At 44.6% G+C, this 16,438-nt stretch overlaps 1 protein-coding gene across 2 annotated transcripts in view; it reads right to left on the minus strand.

Annotated features, from left to right (window-relative positions):
• The window catches only part of PIGG (phosphatidylinositol glycan anchor biosynthesis class G (EMM blood group)), a 58,415-nt gene that overhangs the window by 30,520 nt on the left and 11,457 nt on the right, over positions 1-16,438 (minus strand). The window contains exons 4-10 of one of the 2 annotated variants that reach the window (XM_083593028.1): positions 15,939-16,127; positions 14,160-14,304; positions 12,873-13,085; positions 12,078-12,295; positions 10,066-10,344; positions 5,786-6,240; positions 2,718-2,909 (exon numbers count right to left, since the gene is read on the minus strand). In XM_083593028.1, the coding sequence (XP_083449154.1) occupies positions 2,718-2,909; positions 5,786-6,240; positions 10,066-10,344; positions 12,078-12,295; positions 12,873-13,085; positions 14,160-14,304; positions 15,939-16,127 (1,691 nt within the window). Of the gene's footprint in view, positions 1-2,717; positions 2,910-5,785; positions 6,241-10,065; positions 10,345-12,077; positions 12,296-12,868; positions 13,086-14,159; positions 14,305-15,938; positions 16,128-16,438 lie in introns of both variants that reach the window. The other variant, XM_083593029.1, reaches the window with a different exon arrangement.

Raw genomic sequence — 16,438 nt, forward strand, 5'->3', positions numbered from 1 at the left:
GACCTTTTGGCTCCCGAATGCCGCAAACCCGGAAGTGATTGTTCCAGTTTGTGAATGTTCTTTTGGAACCCAAATGTATGACGTGGCTTCCATGGCTTCTGATTGGCTGCAGGAACTTCCTGCAGCCAATCAGAAGCCACAATTTGGTTTTGGAATGTTTTGGAAGTTGAACGGACTTCCGGAACGGATTCCATTCTACTTCCAAGGTATGACTGCATAATATTTGAGGGGTGTATATGTCGTTACAGCAAACACAGAAAATCATCACTTTCTAATGTTGTTGTAGATCATTTTACATAAAACTCTTCATAGTATACATTTTAAAGCAAGTAAAACCTTGTCTTAAAAAAGCATGTTATTCATTTCAAAAGAGAAAGTATTTTTATAGCGATTCCTTTTCAGTATTCCCCCAACTGAAAATAAAATTCAGAGGGAAAATGGCATGTACCTAAATAACACTCACCCACCCAACTCCTAGGTCTTCACACCTTTGTGTACCCATATTCTTCCCTTGGTCCAAACTCCACCTGTCTTGCCCACAAACTACCTGAGCACAACTATGCTGGCCTTATGAATCAAGCAAAATCAGGCAAAAGGACAGGGAAATGCTGTTCATGCAACTGGTGAAAATGACTTACTGGGAATGACAAAAGACTACATTTGGCCGTGTCATCAGAGACAAGGACCTCCACAAACCACAAATCCAAGTTACTTTTAAAAATCTTACTTGCTTCATAAATGAAGAGACCACCAATTAGTTGCAGGGGAAACATCAATTCAACCACCTCTCCTTAAAAGTTACAGGAATGCATCCTAGTATTCTAGTTCATACATGTAGCTACAAACACTCTCGAGATTTCTAGCTATTAAAATGAGTGCTCTCATTGACGTTCAGAAGCAGAAGTTTCTTGCTGTATTTTTAATGAACTTATTTATAGGCCAACTTTTGGGGCATAGTCCAGTCAAGGAGGCATATTTTATTGTGTGTGTGTGTGTGTGTGTGTGTGTGTGTGTGTAGTGGTACCTCGGGTTAAGTACTTAATTCATTCCAGAGGTCCGTTCTTAACCTGAAACTGTTCTTAACCTGAAGCACCACTTTAGCTAATGGGGCCTCCTGCTGCCGCTGCGCCACTGGAGCACAATTTCTGTTCTTATCCTGCAGCAAAGTTCTTAACCTGAAGCACTATTTCTGGGTTAGCGGAGTCTGTAACCTGAAACGCATGTAACCTGAAGCGTATGTAACCCGAGATACCACTGTGTGTGTATATATGTGTGTGTGTGTGTGTGTGTGTGTGTGTGTTTGTGTGTGTGTGTGTGTGTGTGTTTGTGTGTGTGTGTATATATAAAAAACACTAGACAATTTTAAATGACAACAGTACAAAATGATTATAATATATCAACCCAGTTAAAGATGCATTTTAAAAAAAAGAGCTGTTGTACTTCAGAAGCCTCAGATCACATGCCTCTAAACTGCTCTTCACACTGTAATGGCGATATTAAGCCATCAGCTTTAAGGGAGGAAGAGTCACACACGGAACCTGCAGCTTTGAAAGTTCAGCAGATTATGCTTCCGGCTTAGAAGCCCCCAAAGACATTTGTGAAAGGGCAGGTGGCTGCAACTAGGAAACGGAGAGATTTGCGGAACCTTGCTGTCAAATTGATCCCCAACTATCCCTAGCGTTGTCGTTTAACACTCAGCTGGTCGCCTGCAATGAGCCAACCGCGCATCCCCAAGCTGACTAGGTGCTTCCTCATCCCCACAGTGCATTATAGAATAACAGAATTGTAGAGTTGGAAGGGACATGATGTTTACTCCTTCCTTGTAACATGAAGCCATTGGCTCGAGTCCTACCCTCCAGAGCAGGAAAAAACAAACTTAGCTCCATCTTCCATGTGACAGCCCTTGAGATATTTGAAGATGGCTATCTCCTCTAATTGTGAATTATAATATTTCATTTATTATAATTATTATAATTAATTGAATTATTTGAATAATTATCTGAATTATAATAATTCTAATTCTAATTTGAATTATGGTGCTGGAGGAGATTCTTGAGAGTCCCATGGACTGCGAGAAGATCAAACCTATCCATTCTGAAGGAAATCAGCCCTGAGTGCTCACTGGAAGGACAGATCATGAAGCTGAGGCTCCAATACTTTGGCCACCTCATGAGAAGAGAAGACTCCCTGGAAAAGACCCTGATGTTGGGGAAGATGGAGGGCACAAGGAGAAGGGGACGACAGAGGACGAGATGGTTGGACAGTGCTCTCGAAGCTACCAGCATGAGTTTGACCAAACTGTGGGAGGCAGTGGAAGGCAGGAGTGCCTGGCGTGCTCTGGTCCAGGGGGTCACGAAGAGTCGGACATGACTAAACAACAACAACATCTCCTCTAAACATACCCAAGTTCCTCAACTACTGCTCATAAGGCTTGGTTTCCAGACCCTTGATCATCTTGGTCGCCCTCCTGTGCACACATTCCAGCTTGTCAACTTCCTTCTTAAATTGAAGTGCCCAGAACCAGACACAGTATTGCAGGTGTGGTCTGACCAAAGCAGAACAGTGTCTTACAGAGGCTTCCCATTTTGCAATGGTCCCTGGCAACCTGCAGCAGCTCTTAAGGCTCATGCCCAAACCAATACACCGCTCGCTCGTATAACATTTCCTTTTAGACCTCGCAGTGTTAAGTACATTTACATAGTTGCTAATGAACTTACTTTGAAATATCTTTGCTGTCTCGTTGCCATGGAAATTCCACATTTCCAATGGCTGCCCGGTAACTGTACACTCCCAAGAGTCCAAGTGCCATTGCTATTTTTGAAACCAGAGAACATCTCCGCTGCACAAGAATAAAAATCAGAACTAGAGATACAGATGCCACGAGAGAAAGTTCAGCTTTATGTTCAGAACTGTAAAAACACAAGAATAATTTCAATTAGATCCATTTTAACAGATTCAGCTGCTGCAAGTTCATTTTTTGAAATTGTTGGCTGGTTGGACCTGTATTAAAGTTGTTTATTGGGAAGGAGGCTAAAGAGTTTCAACATAAAAACAGCAAATCTCATACCCTGATATGTAAGCTTTTGTCTAAATTGCATATTACTTCATTTTGTCACATTGTTCCAGACACTTTTTATTATTAAAAAATGGAATTGCCTCTTGATTACAGCAGAGGAATTATCCCTGTCGTAAACCATAGATACAGATATAGCTAATTATAACTAGATATATTTGCCCCAGCCAGTGTAAATTATTGGAATTTATTGCCCCATTGGGGGTTTTCCCAACAAAAGGTAATCCAAGGAAGAATTACAGCACAAACCTAACCATGTCTACTCAGAAGTAAGCCCTACTAAATTCAATAGGGTTTACTCACAGGTAAGTGGGTTCAGGATTGCAGCCTTAATACATTTCTTCTGATATCACACACGTGGATCTGCTTGGGGACAATTTTACTACCCTGAGAAAATTGGAATTGTGCTTGGGGTAGTCAAATGTTCCAAGCACCATTTGTAAAACGGCTTTGCTCCCCTTCCCTAGTCTCTGCTCCAGCAAAAGAGCAGCTTTCTAGCCATTAGGGTTGCAAATATATTCTTCAAAGTGCAGTGCCAACACCTGGTGAAATTTCAGAAGTCACGAGTTCCAGCTCCTTGCCCCTCATCACAATTTGCAGAAGCAGAATATCCAACGCAAAAATAAATAAATTAAAGTAGTATCAAGCACAGTGTTATGCAAAACTAGAGAAATCTCACAAACTTGCCTAATTTATACAAGCGACATAATTCGGCCTTTTTTTGCATCACAGAATTTGGATTGCCTTGGAGCAGAGTTTTCGCTGTATTTTTAGCACGGAGCACACAGAGCTATTTATGCCATGGCATTCATTCTGGGTGCCTGGCACCTTCCTCCCCCCTACCTTATTTTTGCACATGAATATAACAAGGAAGTGTCATAGCTTAGTGATAGAACACCTCCTTGACATTCAGAAGGTCCCAATCCTTGGTGTCTCTAGGTAGGGCTGGGATAGACCTTGCCCAAAAACCTGGAGAGCCAGACTGAGGTTGTGTAAACCAATGGTCGGACTCAGTATAAGGCAGCTTCACTGCAAATTTAGGGTGGGCTGCTACACAACGGCAGCTGACACTTAAGCCTTCACTTTTAGGCTTGCTTTAAAAATCTTATTTCACAGGCCAAGCGAGTCCGTTGGAAAGAAGTCTGTAGTTAAGGATTGGCAAGTTATCTCAGAAAGCATCGTTTTCCCACCCAAGAGCAGGTAACTGTTTCCTAGATGGAAAAGGAAACTTTCTTTTTTTAAAAAAAAAGCAAGCAGATGCAAAGGAAGATTGTTCCAGTCTTTTGCAAAGCATCAAACGGATACAACTGCACTGCAGGGGGCTGAACTAGATCAGGGTTTCTCAAACTTGGATCTCCAGTGGTTTTTGGACTACAACTCCCATCATCCCTAGCTAGTAGGACACATGATCAGGGATGGTGGGAATTGTAGTTCAAAAACAGCTGGTGATCCAAGTTTGGGAAACACTGGAATAGATGATCCTTTGGGTTGCTTCGAACTCTACAATTCTATGAATCTAACTACCAAGTAGAGCCAGGGCAGCATCACGATTAAACAGTGAACCAGGAAGCCGCCTGTTCAAATCTGGCCTCTGTCGTGAACTCATTTAGCGGCCTTAAGTAATATACCACACTATTCAGGCTCAGCACCCCATTGGTTAACTGGAGATAGAAAGGAAAGTCATGGGGAAGACTAGCTTGGTCCAGTGTTTCTCAAATTTGGGGTCCTCGGCTGTTGTTGGACTAGCTGTTGCTAGGCCCTGAACTCATTCATTCTAGAGCAGCCTTTCACAACCTGTAGGTCCTCAGATGTTGTTGAACTACAACTCCCATCACCCCTAGCTAGCAAGGCCAGAGCTCAGGGATGATGGGAGTTGTAGTCCAACAACATCTGGGGACCGACAGGTTGAGAACCACTGTAGAGACTGGCATAGAGGCTGCTTTGACCATGAGCAGGCTGGCACCACCCTGGCCTAGGTTCCAGGATTTTCATAAGATGGCGCTTGTTCCGATTGTGACGCCGGCGGTGAAGCTGTGCCATGATTTGTAGAACAAAAGCATTTCGAGTGGTCAGACAAAACCTGCAGCAATTTCCAAAGTGGTCTGTAGAGTGCGGGATAGAGGGGTGGGATGAACTAACAGTGCTCCAGAGCCAAAGTCTGTTGCTCCGTGGCTTCAGAGGTAACCTCCAGCCATATTCCAAATGGTACATTCCCATCTTTCTCCCTCCGCATTGTCATTAACCCAGAAAACTATGGGGTTGCCATCTTCCTCCCTCGAAGAGGGAAAGTGCAGAGAGGAAGAACATTCCACTGCCAAATTTTCAAAAACTGCGTAACCTTTTCAGAGCCTTTGAGTGACGCAGGGTAGATGGCTGACCTACGTTCCACTGTTTTGGGGGTTACCAAGAAAATATGAGGAAACCTTCCAAGGCATGGCATGAAACACAATTACAAATACTAGCTAATAAAGCCACAAGATCCATAAAGTATCAGTAGCTTGTGGCCCAAAAGAAAGACCTTTTGTTATGGTTCTCTAAATAATAATAATAATAATAATAATAATAATAATAATAATAATAATTTTATACCCTGCCTATCTGGTGGGGTTTCCCCAGCCATTCTACACCTCCCTGCAGGTGAACTACCATGTACAACCCTTAATTCATCACCCATCCTGCCAAAAACAAATAGAGAGCAATTCAAATACGCACCTTGTCAACCAGTGGCCGAAATCTGGCTTGTGAGCCCACTGAACCCCAGTCTGATTTAGCGAGCGAAGCAGACGGCAGCAAACGAGGACAACCCATGGAGTGGCCAATGCCATCCACTTCTCGGAGCCCCTCGTGCTCTCAGAGTTGGCAGCCTTGCCCGTTTTGGGGGCATCCTGCAGGTAGCCAGCATCGTCCCTGAGGTGGTGGGCTCCTTTGACTTCTTCAGGGTTTGATTTGGCTGAAGAGGGAAGCTGAAGATCGCAGTCTTTAGCCAGGAAATAGTGCCTGCAGGTCTCCTGGCAGAGGGCGAGGCAGAGGGTACTGACGAGGAAGTACCAAGTTTGGTGCTCCTCTTCAATGAAGCTGCTGGCGCCCAGACTTGACACATGGCCAACGGTGCCTGCCAGGATAAGCACGTCAAATTCAGACCAGCTGGAAGTAGCGGCAGCTGGATTCTGTGAAGAGGGGAGGGAGAAAAATGTGTTGGCGATATAATTTGGAAAGAATCCAACGCATCATTAGAGCCCGCCGGCATATAAAATTGCATACATTGGCTTCTTCAACGACAACGGTATTTTTGTTACGTTTTATGTAATTCTCCTACATTCCTAGCCCAAAACAAGGTTAATTTCAGCGTAATTCAGAGTTGCTGTCAACATTCGGTTAATTGTGCCATTGAAACGGCTGCGCATTCTCTTTCAAGGAGTGCGCAGGGCTCCTCTCTGAATAACCGGCATTACCATGTAAAGTTCGCATTGTCTCTCTAGCCACGCGACTGAGTATGAAGTGCCTCAATGTGGAACTAAAAATAGAAAATCTTTTCGCAATCAGAAAATTCTAAAGGAGGTAAGTAGGGAGCCGTTTCTCTGATCTCTTTAAATCTACCCATTTTCCAGCGTGTTGCAATGCAAGGAAAAAAAACCAACCATCTACACTTGTTCATTTAGCTTCGCAGCTGCAGCAAGAATAATATTGATCCGCTGGTTATTACATTGCTCATACTAAAGCTATGGGTTTATTTCCTAAGAAGCTGCCAGGCAAGGCTACCTCGGAAATGGCTATTTTATATGCTAATTGCTGCAGAGTAACCCGGTTTAAGGATAGCTCTTCAGAAATCCTTGAGTGCACCCTTTTTTAGCAAACTGAAGTTCACTTAGCTCAGTGTTTCTCAAATTTGGGTTCCCAGTGGTTGTTGGACTACAACTCCTATCGTTCCTGACCAGCTAGGGATGATGGGAGTTGTAGTCCCAAGTTTGAGAAACACTGGCTTAGCTCTACAAAAAACAAAACGACTCTGGAAAAGTGCAGTCAAGTAAAATAAAGGGTTATCATCTGAACACTAGTAAGACATGCAGAGAGAAGTAGATAAAAAATATCCAGCCATTCAGTTGACCAAAGTCATAGGCTTCAATGCTGTATGTTAGGCCTCTCAGACTTCACTGCCTAGGCAGTGCCTGAAAGGATCTTAATGTATATATGGGAAATAGAAAGACTGACTTGCTTATTCAGTTACTGCTCTAGTCTATGCATTCAATGTAATCAGTTTCGACTGCCGGAAGCTATCAGGAATAATAACTCTTTAACTACGGGTATATCAAAGTATATTTGCCACCTACGCTCAGACTTTGTCTATAGCAGCCTTCATCAAGCAGATGTTTTGGACCATAACTAGCCATCAGACCCAAGTTAGCATGGCTTTGCTGGCTGTGACTGGTGATGGTTGTAGTTCAAAACATCTGTGGACACCGGGTTGATGAAGGCTGCTCTTTGGGCATACCACTTAAACTCTTTGAAGCCCTCCTTTTTAAAACTTAAAGCTCATAATTAAACATTAAGCATAATTATTTTTACTGGAGACCACCACCTCGAATCCCTCAGCTTGGGAGGGGGTAAATGGTTCCCACTTGTGGCAAGTCAGTTTTATTTATTTATTAAGCAATATAGTTTTCTATGCATAAGCAGTATAGAAAAGTTTTCAGCAGATGCATAAATATCAGCACGGAAGAGGTCTGCTGGATTTCTATTGGCAGAGCATTGCACAGGGCAGGCAGGGCCAATGACACTAAAGGCTCAGTTTCCTTTTGCTGTCAGATAAGCCTTGCCAACTCAGGAAGTGACAAACAATGCTCCTGCAGATGAACTAGGCAGCTGAGCTGGAAGGTAAGGTTTCAAACAGTTTCTACCCTGGACCTAAGTTGTTCAGAGCTTTGTAAATTAATACTAGGACCTTGAACATGACTCTGCAGTCAATGGGCAGCCAAGTGCAGATGTTTTAACCGTTGTGTCATGTCGTTGGCCATGTGCCCCCCCCCCCATTCAGCAATCTGGCCATCAGATTCGCCACCAACTGGAGCTTCTAAGCTAGGCCCCCAGGGAGCGCATTGCAGTAATCCAGCCTTGTGGTTACCAACACATGGATTACAGTGATCAGCCAGAGCCAAATCAACCAATTCAATGTACGGTAAGGTGCTGATGGAAGTCCAAAAATATTGTATAAGAAATGAAGTTCTGTTGTATGATTGATAATATGTTAAAATTAATAAAAATTATTATATATATAAAAATGCTTGTATGCCCTTTCTCCTACTCAATTTCCATACAGTGGTACCTCTAGTTGCGGACTTAATCCATTTCGGGGTGCCATTCGCACCCCGAAAAGTCCGCAACTAGAGCGTCTCTTCTGAGCATGTGCGCAGCACGATTGAGCGCTTCTGTGCGTGCACCAAGCACGCAGATTGCTTCTGCGCATGCGTGGGCAGCGAACCCAGAAGTAAACACTTCCAGGTTTGCCACGTTCATAAGCTGAAAGTCCGTAACGAGCAGAACGCAACACGAGGTATGACTATATTAACAAAACCTCAATGTTAAGATTCTGAAGGAGTGCACAAGGTTAACCTACAAGTCAAGAGAAGTTACCACTCGCTGTTAACCTAAAGGTAATCTTTAATGCTTTCTTTTCAATCTCTCATACAGCGACACCACCGGAACCAAAGTAGCTTTGAAAGGTTTGCTCATAAACTCACAGCTGTACTGATTTTGGTGCTCACCAATTCCATAATCCTCACCCGTTCCAAGCTAAGGTTCCCCATAGCTTGCACACTTCTGCCCATGTAGATAAACTGGTCAAAAAAAGGGGGTTGAGTCAAAGGGAGGGGCTGAATTTTCTTCGCGTGCTTCCCCTTTTTCTGTGCTAGTTTTTCCCCATCACAATTTTATGCCACTTTTATACAAAACTACTGTATTCCCAGAGCGCTTTTGCAAGAAACTGCATGTTAAAAAGCAGTTAAACTGACATCTATAGACGTGACTTCAAAAGTAGGGTTTTCATTACTGCTCCAGTATAAAAATCGGATAACATGGATTACTGGGAGAAGCAGCTTATATGCAGCGATTTTCAAAGACTAAAAGGTGCCCGTTGAAGCTCTGCGGAAGAGCCGAGGCAGCAGCTCCACCACCACTAATCTCCCTGAACTCTGCTCTTAGGCACTGGTAATTTAGTCATTATAACTGAGAGCAGCTTACCTTTCAGGCAGCAATATCACCACTGTGGCAAATCGATGTTCGCAATTTGCCACGCTAAGATCATTTGTAACAGCCTTGGACTGCAAGACCTCACCAACCTAGCATGTTGAGGAGTAGGTGGGTTTAAAAAAATAAAATTAAACAGGCAATGGAAAAGCAAAGAAGTGGGAGTCGTTTAATGTCCAGTTCCAGCCTGGGGGTGGTCTGGAGAGAAAGAGACCATCCTATTTAGAATTCCAGGACAGTATGCAACTAACTGTATAGCAGTACAAGTACAGTAACAACACCAATGCAATTGTTAGCACGCTTTCTACAAGCTAAAATGCCTGAGACAAAAAGAAACACTTTTGCTTAGCATGGAAAAGATTGCGACGTAGGTGCCAGGTCAGTCTCATTAAGGAGAACATTGTGGGCTTGTCAGGGGCTACCGACAGGCAGAAGTGGTGGTGCTGAACATAAATGTGCAGCCTGCTGGTGCACGATGTATGCTTTTCCTTGCAAAGGTTTAAAGCAGTGTTCCCCAACCCTGGGTCTCCAGCTGTTTTTTGGACTACAACTCCCATCATCCCTCGCTAACAAGACCACTGGTCAGGGATGATGGGAATTGTAGTCCGAAAACAGCCGGAGACCCGTGTTTGGGAAACACTGGTTTAAGTTACCATGTGAAAGGTGTAGTGGTTTTCCGAAGCAACAAGGCACAAGACAACTACAGATCCACATTCCCCAGCAGCTTAAATTACATTCCTGTATCTTATTACCTTTGCCATTTGTTTGGGGTTCACAAACACCTTTTCCAGGGCAGAGAGAATGACACAGAGAAGCCCAGAAATCAGCATGATCACTCCAATGGCTGTCAGCCAAGAGATGCTGCAGAAATAGCACGAGCTCTCCGTCGAAGTGCACACGACGACATGAACCGCACAGAGCATCAGGCATGTCAGGTAGAACAGCAGAGAGCACAATGGGGAAAGGGGCACTTCCAGCTCCGCCCTGCTGCTTAGAGCTTTTGCGGTACTCAAGAGAAGCAGCACCAGCACCTAGGAGGAGAAAACAAGCAAGAACATCCCATGAGAGTCTAGAACTCAAAACTGGTGGAAGGAGAAGTTTTTGGGGGTTTTTTACCATTACAATTCCATCCTGCCTTTCCTCCAATGGCCTCAAGGGGGCGTACCTGGTCCTCCCCACTGCACACCTCCATTTTGTCCTTTCAATAACCCTGGGAGCTGGGCTAGGCTGAGAGATGGTGACTGGCTCAAGGTCACCCAGTGGCCACGGCTGAGTGGGATTTGAACTCTGGTCTCCAAGGTCTTAGCCCAACACTCTCGTGCCCCTATACCACTCTGGGTCTTTTTTATATTTAGTTAGGGTCCTGCATTATTTCACATTATGCGTGGCACAAGGGACAGACCAGACCAGCTGACTTCTCAAACTACCCAGAATGCTGAGCAAGACAGCGTTTCTCTGCATCTACTGCTCGTGAGCATTTTGGGAGAAAAGGCGAGACTTGCTCTTTTACCCAATGCTATAGCATTTGCGCTGTGGGTTAAACCACAGAGCCTAGGGCTTGCCGATCAGAAGGTCGGCGGTTCGAATCCCCGACACGGGGTGAGCTCCCGTTGCTCAGTCCCTGCTCCTGCCCACCTAGCAGTTCGAAAGCACCTCAAAGTGCAAGCAGATAAATAGGTACTGCTCTGGTGGGAAGGTAAACGGCGTTTCCGTGCGTTGCTCTGGTTCGCTAGAAGCAGCTTAGTCACGCTGGCCACATGACCCGGAAGCTGTACGCCGGCTCCCTCGGCCAATAAAGCGAGATGAGCGCCGCAACCCCAGAGTCGGTCACGACTGGACCTAATGGTCAGGGATTTCTTTACCTTTACCTATAGCGTTTGAGCCGCAGGCTCTATGGCCAGGATCCGACAGGAAAAACACACACACAAAATATTTTCCCACGCTCGTAAGAATTTCAGGCTTGGGTCTCTCAAATAGCAGCCCTTTCCCAATGCCACATAGGAAAATGAAACTTTGGAAACTACAGAGAAAGTCTGCAATCCAGCATGGGGCGTCTTGCACGTACAAGGTTTTCGACGCAAATATAGGCAGCGTGGATCTAGACAGTGAAGCCTGCGCTACTGTCAGAAAAACAGTATTTTTATAAAAGTAAAGGGACCCCTGACCATTAGGTCCAGTCGTGACCGACTCTGGGGTTGCGGCGCTCATCTCGCTCTATTGGCGGAGGGAGCCGGCGTACAGCTTCCGGGTCATGTGGCCAGCATGACGAAGCCGCTTCTGGTGAACCAGAGCAGCGCACGGAAATGCCGTTTACCTTCCCACCAGAGCGGTACCTATTTATCTACTAGCACTTTGATATGCTTTTGAACTGCTAGGCTGGCAGGAGCAGGGACCGAGCAACGGGAGCTCGCCCCGTCGCGGGGATTCGAACCGCCGACCTTCTGTTTGGCAAGTCTTAGGCTCAGTGGTTTAACCCGCAGCGCCACCCGCATCCCAGTATTTTTATACTGCCCATATGAAAACCAGAGGCAACACATGTAAGGTGTAAGGCCAGGTCAGCGACTTCTGAAGAAAGATCCCCTGCTCCTGGGCGATATGTTACCACCTAAATTTGTGTCAAGAGGCTGATGCTATGTCAACTTGCTTCAGAGCATGAACAAAGTACTTTCTAAGTAGGTTAACCACCCAACTTGAAAAAGAGATAGTGTAAATGACTTATTGACTGAACTGAAAATTTTGATGGCTTCAGTACACTCAACCGTACCTCCAGAACAATGATGGTTCCCGCTATCATTGAATACGTGTCGTATTGTGCCACTTGCTTGCTTAAGGAAGAGCTCAGGACCCTGATGGCCTCTAAATACTGCCTGAGAACTTTTTTGCCAAGGTTTCTGAGGACTTCCGAGGTGTTCCCTTCCAAATAGAGCTTGATCCAACTTCCGTGGGATTTTTCCGCCATCTTAAACTGCTGGAATCCAGGATCTAGTCACAAGAGACATTAACGCAGACCGGAAAGTTATTTGAGGGATCTGCAGAAAGGATTCTTCTTACTTGCATAGAGTCATAAAGGTCTGTGATGGTTCCCTCGCAACCATTGACTTGCGAAGTCGCTTTTAAAAACAGAATCCGAAACAGTTTGCAAAGAAGCTCAAGTAAAGTGTTTATGAGCACATGTCCACTTTAAACCACAGTTAAAGCTAACAACTCATTTGTTTTATACACTGTTTAAACTAAATTGAAATAAATAAGGGAGAAGAGCTGCCATTTCCCTCTGCAGGCGGAATTTAAATGTGCAAATTACTAAATGCCTCAGCCTGATGTCTGCACTAGAGCAGACACTGACCACCAGCAGGTTCTGCCTTAGGAGGAGGGAACCATCCCTGACCGTTGAGTCACAAGAATTGCTTTTGATCCTGTCTCTCTCCTGTCATGCTACAAAAATCTACAGTATTTCAATCCCCTAACAATCAGAATATTGTTATTTCTTCAAAGCAGGTTTCCTGTGGGTTAAGAACGTTTCGACAGCTATCATAAAAAGCACAGACATTAACTTACTTGCCTTTTTCATAGGTAGCCATGTTCTCCTGGAGGAGTCTGCTAAGCTGGAACCCATTTAAATGCAAGTACCGCAGCTGTTCTCTCACCGTCTTCTGCTGCACGACAGGCAGCAAAAGCTGCCCGACGCTGTTCCTTGAGATGGGCAAGCCAAGGCCTATGGCCAGTGTGACGGCTAAGTCAGTCTGCTGAACAAGCTCTGGAGGTTTCAGGAGACCTGAGAGGAGAAAGACGCCACCTAAGACTTCCCCGGCTTGCCTTCCCAAAAATATGATAAATGCAAAGAGGTATTTGCTACACAATCATGTTCCTTCTGATCATAGAATTGTAGAATTGGAAGGGACCCTGAGGATCATCTAGTCCAGCCCCCTACAATGCAGGAATATGCAGCCAGCCCATAAGGGGACTAAACCTGCAACCTTGGCAATATCAGTGCCACGTTTTAACCAAAACAGATCAAGATTCTCCCCATTATTACCTTCCTAAGGGAGTAAAGTGCTGGAGCCGTTCATAGCTGTAATAATAATAGTAATCATAATAATAATAATAATAATAATAATAATAATAATAATAATAATATGACACCCTCCTCTAACCTGGTGCCCTGCAGATATTTTAATCACTACACCCAGAAGTTTCACTGTGATACCTAAGGCTGAGGGGAGTGGTAGTCCGGGGAAAAAAGAAAAGAAAAAACCTACTTTGGGGAATGGTGATTTTTTTATTTATTATTATTTTGACAAAGTAATAAGCATAAATAAATAAGGGAAAAAATGTGCACCCCAGCACCGAGGCCATTCCATTGTAACTATCCAACCTCCCAAAATTTCAACATCTCTCGCGATGGTTTGACCCCTTTCCATTTTAACAGTACAAATTCTACAAATACCTTCCCTATCTCCTCAAAATCATTTCGCCTGCATATTCCCTTGTCTTACCCTAATGGCCCATGTTAATTGATCATTAATAGCTATATACCACAGTTCTTAGTACCATTCTTCCATTTTATATTCAACCTTGCCCCTTCCACTTCCTAGCTATAATAATTTGTACAGCTGTCCTGACGTTATTAATGCTAGGGTTACCACAGACCTGAGACATTTTTAACTCTCTCTTTTTCTGAAATAAGACTGTCTGTCTACCAGGGCACATTAAGCACGCCTTTCTAAAGTTGCGTCATTTCACAAGCATTTCGCAAGGGAGCAGCTACTCCTCTGCGGCACATTTTAATAAAAGCAGCTGGATCTCTTTACAGAAATAACAGCACCGGCAAGAGGAATCCAGCCCTTACCCCCTGCCCTGTCGAAAGCAGAGCTGACGAAAAGCAAGGGCGTTCGCACTTCGCCCTCCGAGGATCCCCCGTGGCTCCCCGTTTCGGACATCCCATGATCGCCACACACAACAAGCAGGTGGGGTGAAGTTACCTCTCCCTCCTCCTGCAAAGGAAGGAAATTGCAAAGGGCTTAGCGGGGCGACTGACATTCTCCATTAACCATTTCATTTCCTTAACTCACAACATCTAAGCTCAGAAAGCACAGGCGGTCGTAGTCAAAACCATTTGAGCAGGAACAGGGCACCCATGGCGCTGTAGAAGCTGTTGGGAGGTCCAGCTCCCCATATCCCTCAATGCTGGTCATGCTGGCTGGGGCAGATGGGAAGTGGAGCCCTACAATGTGTGGAGGGCACCAGGTTCCCCATCTGCAGTTTGAGGAATGGCTGCCATTCAGCCAATTGTTTGTTTTTTATTCATCTATTGGATTTACATACTGCCCTTCGTCATAAGACCTCAGGGCAGTTCGCAGAATTAAATACAGGATAAAAACAAGTAAATACGGAGAACAAAACAGCAAAGCAATACTCCCCCCTTCCCATTTAAAAGGTTGTAGAATATTAAGCAGCCAAAGGGCCAGTTGAAGAGGAACGTTTTTGCCTGGTACCTAAAAATATATAATGAAGGTGCCAGGCGAACGTCCCTGGGAAGAGCATGTCACAAGCGGAGGACCACTACAGTGGTACCTCGGAAGTCGAACGGAATCCGTTCCGGAAGTCCATTCAACTTCCAAAATGTTCAGAAACCACAGCGCTGCTTCCGATTGGCTGCAGGAAGTTCCTGCAGCCAATCAGAAGCCGTAGAAGCTGCATCGGACGTTCGGGTTCCAAAGAATGTTCGCAAACCGGAATACTCACTTCCAGGTTTGCGGCGTTTGGGAGCCAAAATGTTTGAGTCGCAAGGTGTTCGGCAACCAAGGCACCATGGCACATGTAGTTTGTGCCACACAGGACTCTCCCCACCTCCAAAAAGGCACCTATTTCACCTCAAACACTAGAGCAGTTTCAGAGGGCATTTCCTTAATGGCTTTGGAAGTACAGAGAGTCCCCCAACACATCGGGGATTGAGGGAGGATGGAATAATTTCCAGATCAGGTGGCATTCTCAGATTTGAGCCCCGGCATCATTTTTTCAAGTAACTAAGCCACAAACTTTTTTTTTCTCCTTTTTACACACACCCTGGTAAAAGTTGGCAGTTGGTCCTTTTCCCTTACGGAGCTTTAAGGTCGCTCAACACATTTCACTGAAAAAAGGTGCAATCTGAGTACTGCAGTTGTGTGTATTACACACAGGTGCCCTTGCCGAGAGAGCTGCCATCGGATGCAGCTTCGTGTTGAGTTGTCAGGTGGGTGGCAAACATGGATTTGCCTTTGCATAACGCCTGAAATAGCCATGAACGCCTGAAAATAGCCTTTGCATAACGCCTGAAATTGTGCCACATGCATTGATGATGTTTTTAATTGTTATGATTACTTGTATCCTTAACACATTGGCCAAGATTTTCAAGGGCATCAGGTTAACTTGCCCCAAACGTCAAAGGCGACAGCACCACGAAGGCAGTAAACCTATGTACATTTGCCTGAGAATAAGCCTCACTACATTTTGTGGGACTTTCTTGCAAGTAAGCTTGTATTAGGACAGGATGATAAGTGTATAAATGACATTGGATAGAAACCTAAGGCTTCATATGCTGTTCCTACTCTCATGATTAAATTTACATCAATATATATATGCATGCCACCTTGGAGAGGAGAGAAGTATGAATCTTCTTGATGATGTTATCCATTTCAGAAAGCTTTGGCCCTATTAAAGGACTGTGCGGTCCACTCAGATGACCAATATGGTCCAGCCCCAAGTAGTGAAGGATGAGCAAATCCCAGTCTTCTCTTTTCATCACATTATCCAAGTGTCTGGTAACATTATCATCAACCTTAAGAGGGAAAGGAAAAGCAAAGTCAGGTTGAAACTCCTACGCCATCTTAATTTTTCAAGCTTGCAGTTTATACTGTCGGCAGAATCCAAGGGGAAAAGCTGTTCCTGGACTTTATCACACTGCAGTGATTCCGATCATTTCCTACACAAGAGGGGAAATTGCACACTAAAGGGAGAAGTCAAGGCTGAATGTCTCTCACAGACACGCTCATTTTCTACATACAATGAGCTGTTTTCAACTGGGGAGCTTTCAGACATGATGCCCCTCTCCTCTGGAGTGTTGGAGTCCAAGAAACACTATAGAACATT

The sequence above is a fragment of the Podarcis filfolensis genome (assembly GCF_964270895.1).
Source record: "Podarcis filfolensis genome assembly, chromosome: 17".
NCBI lineage: Eukaryota > Metazoa > Chordata > Lepidosauria > Squamata > Lacertidae > Podarcis > Podarcis filfolensis.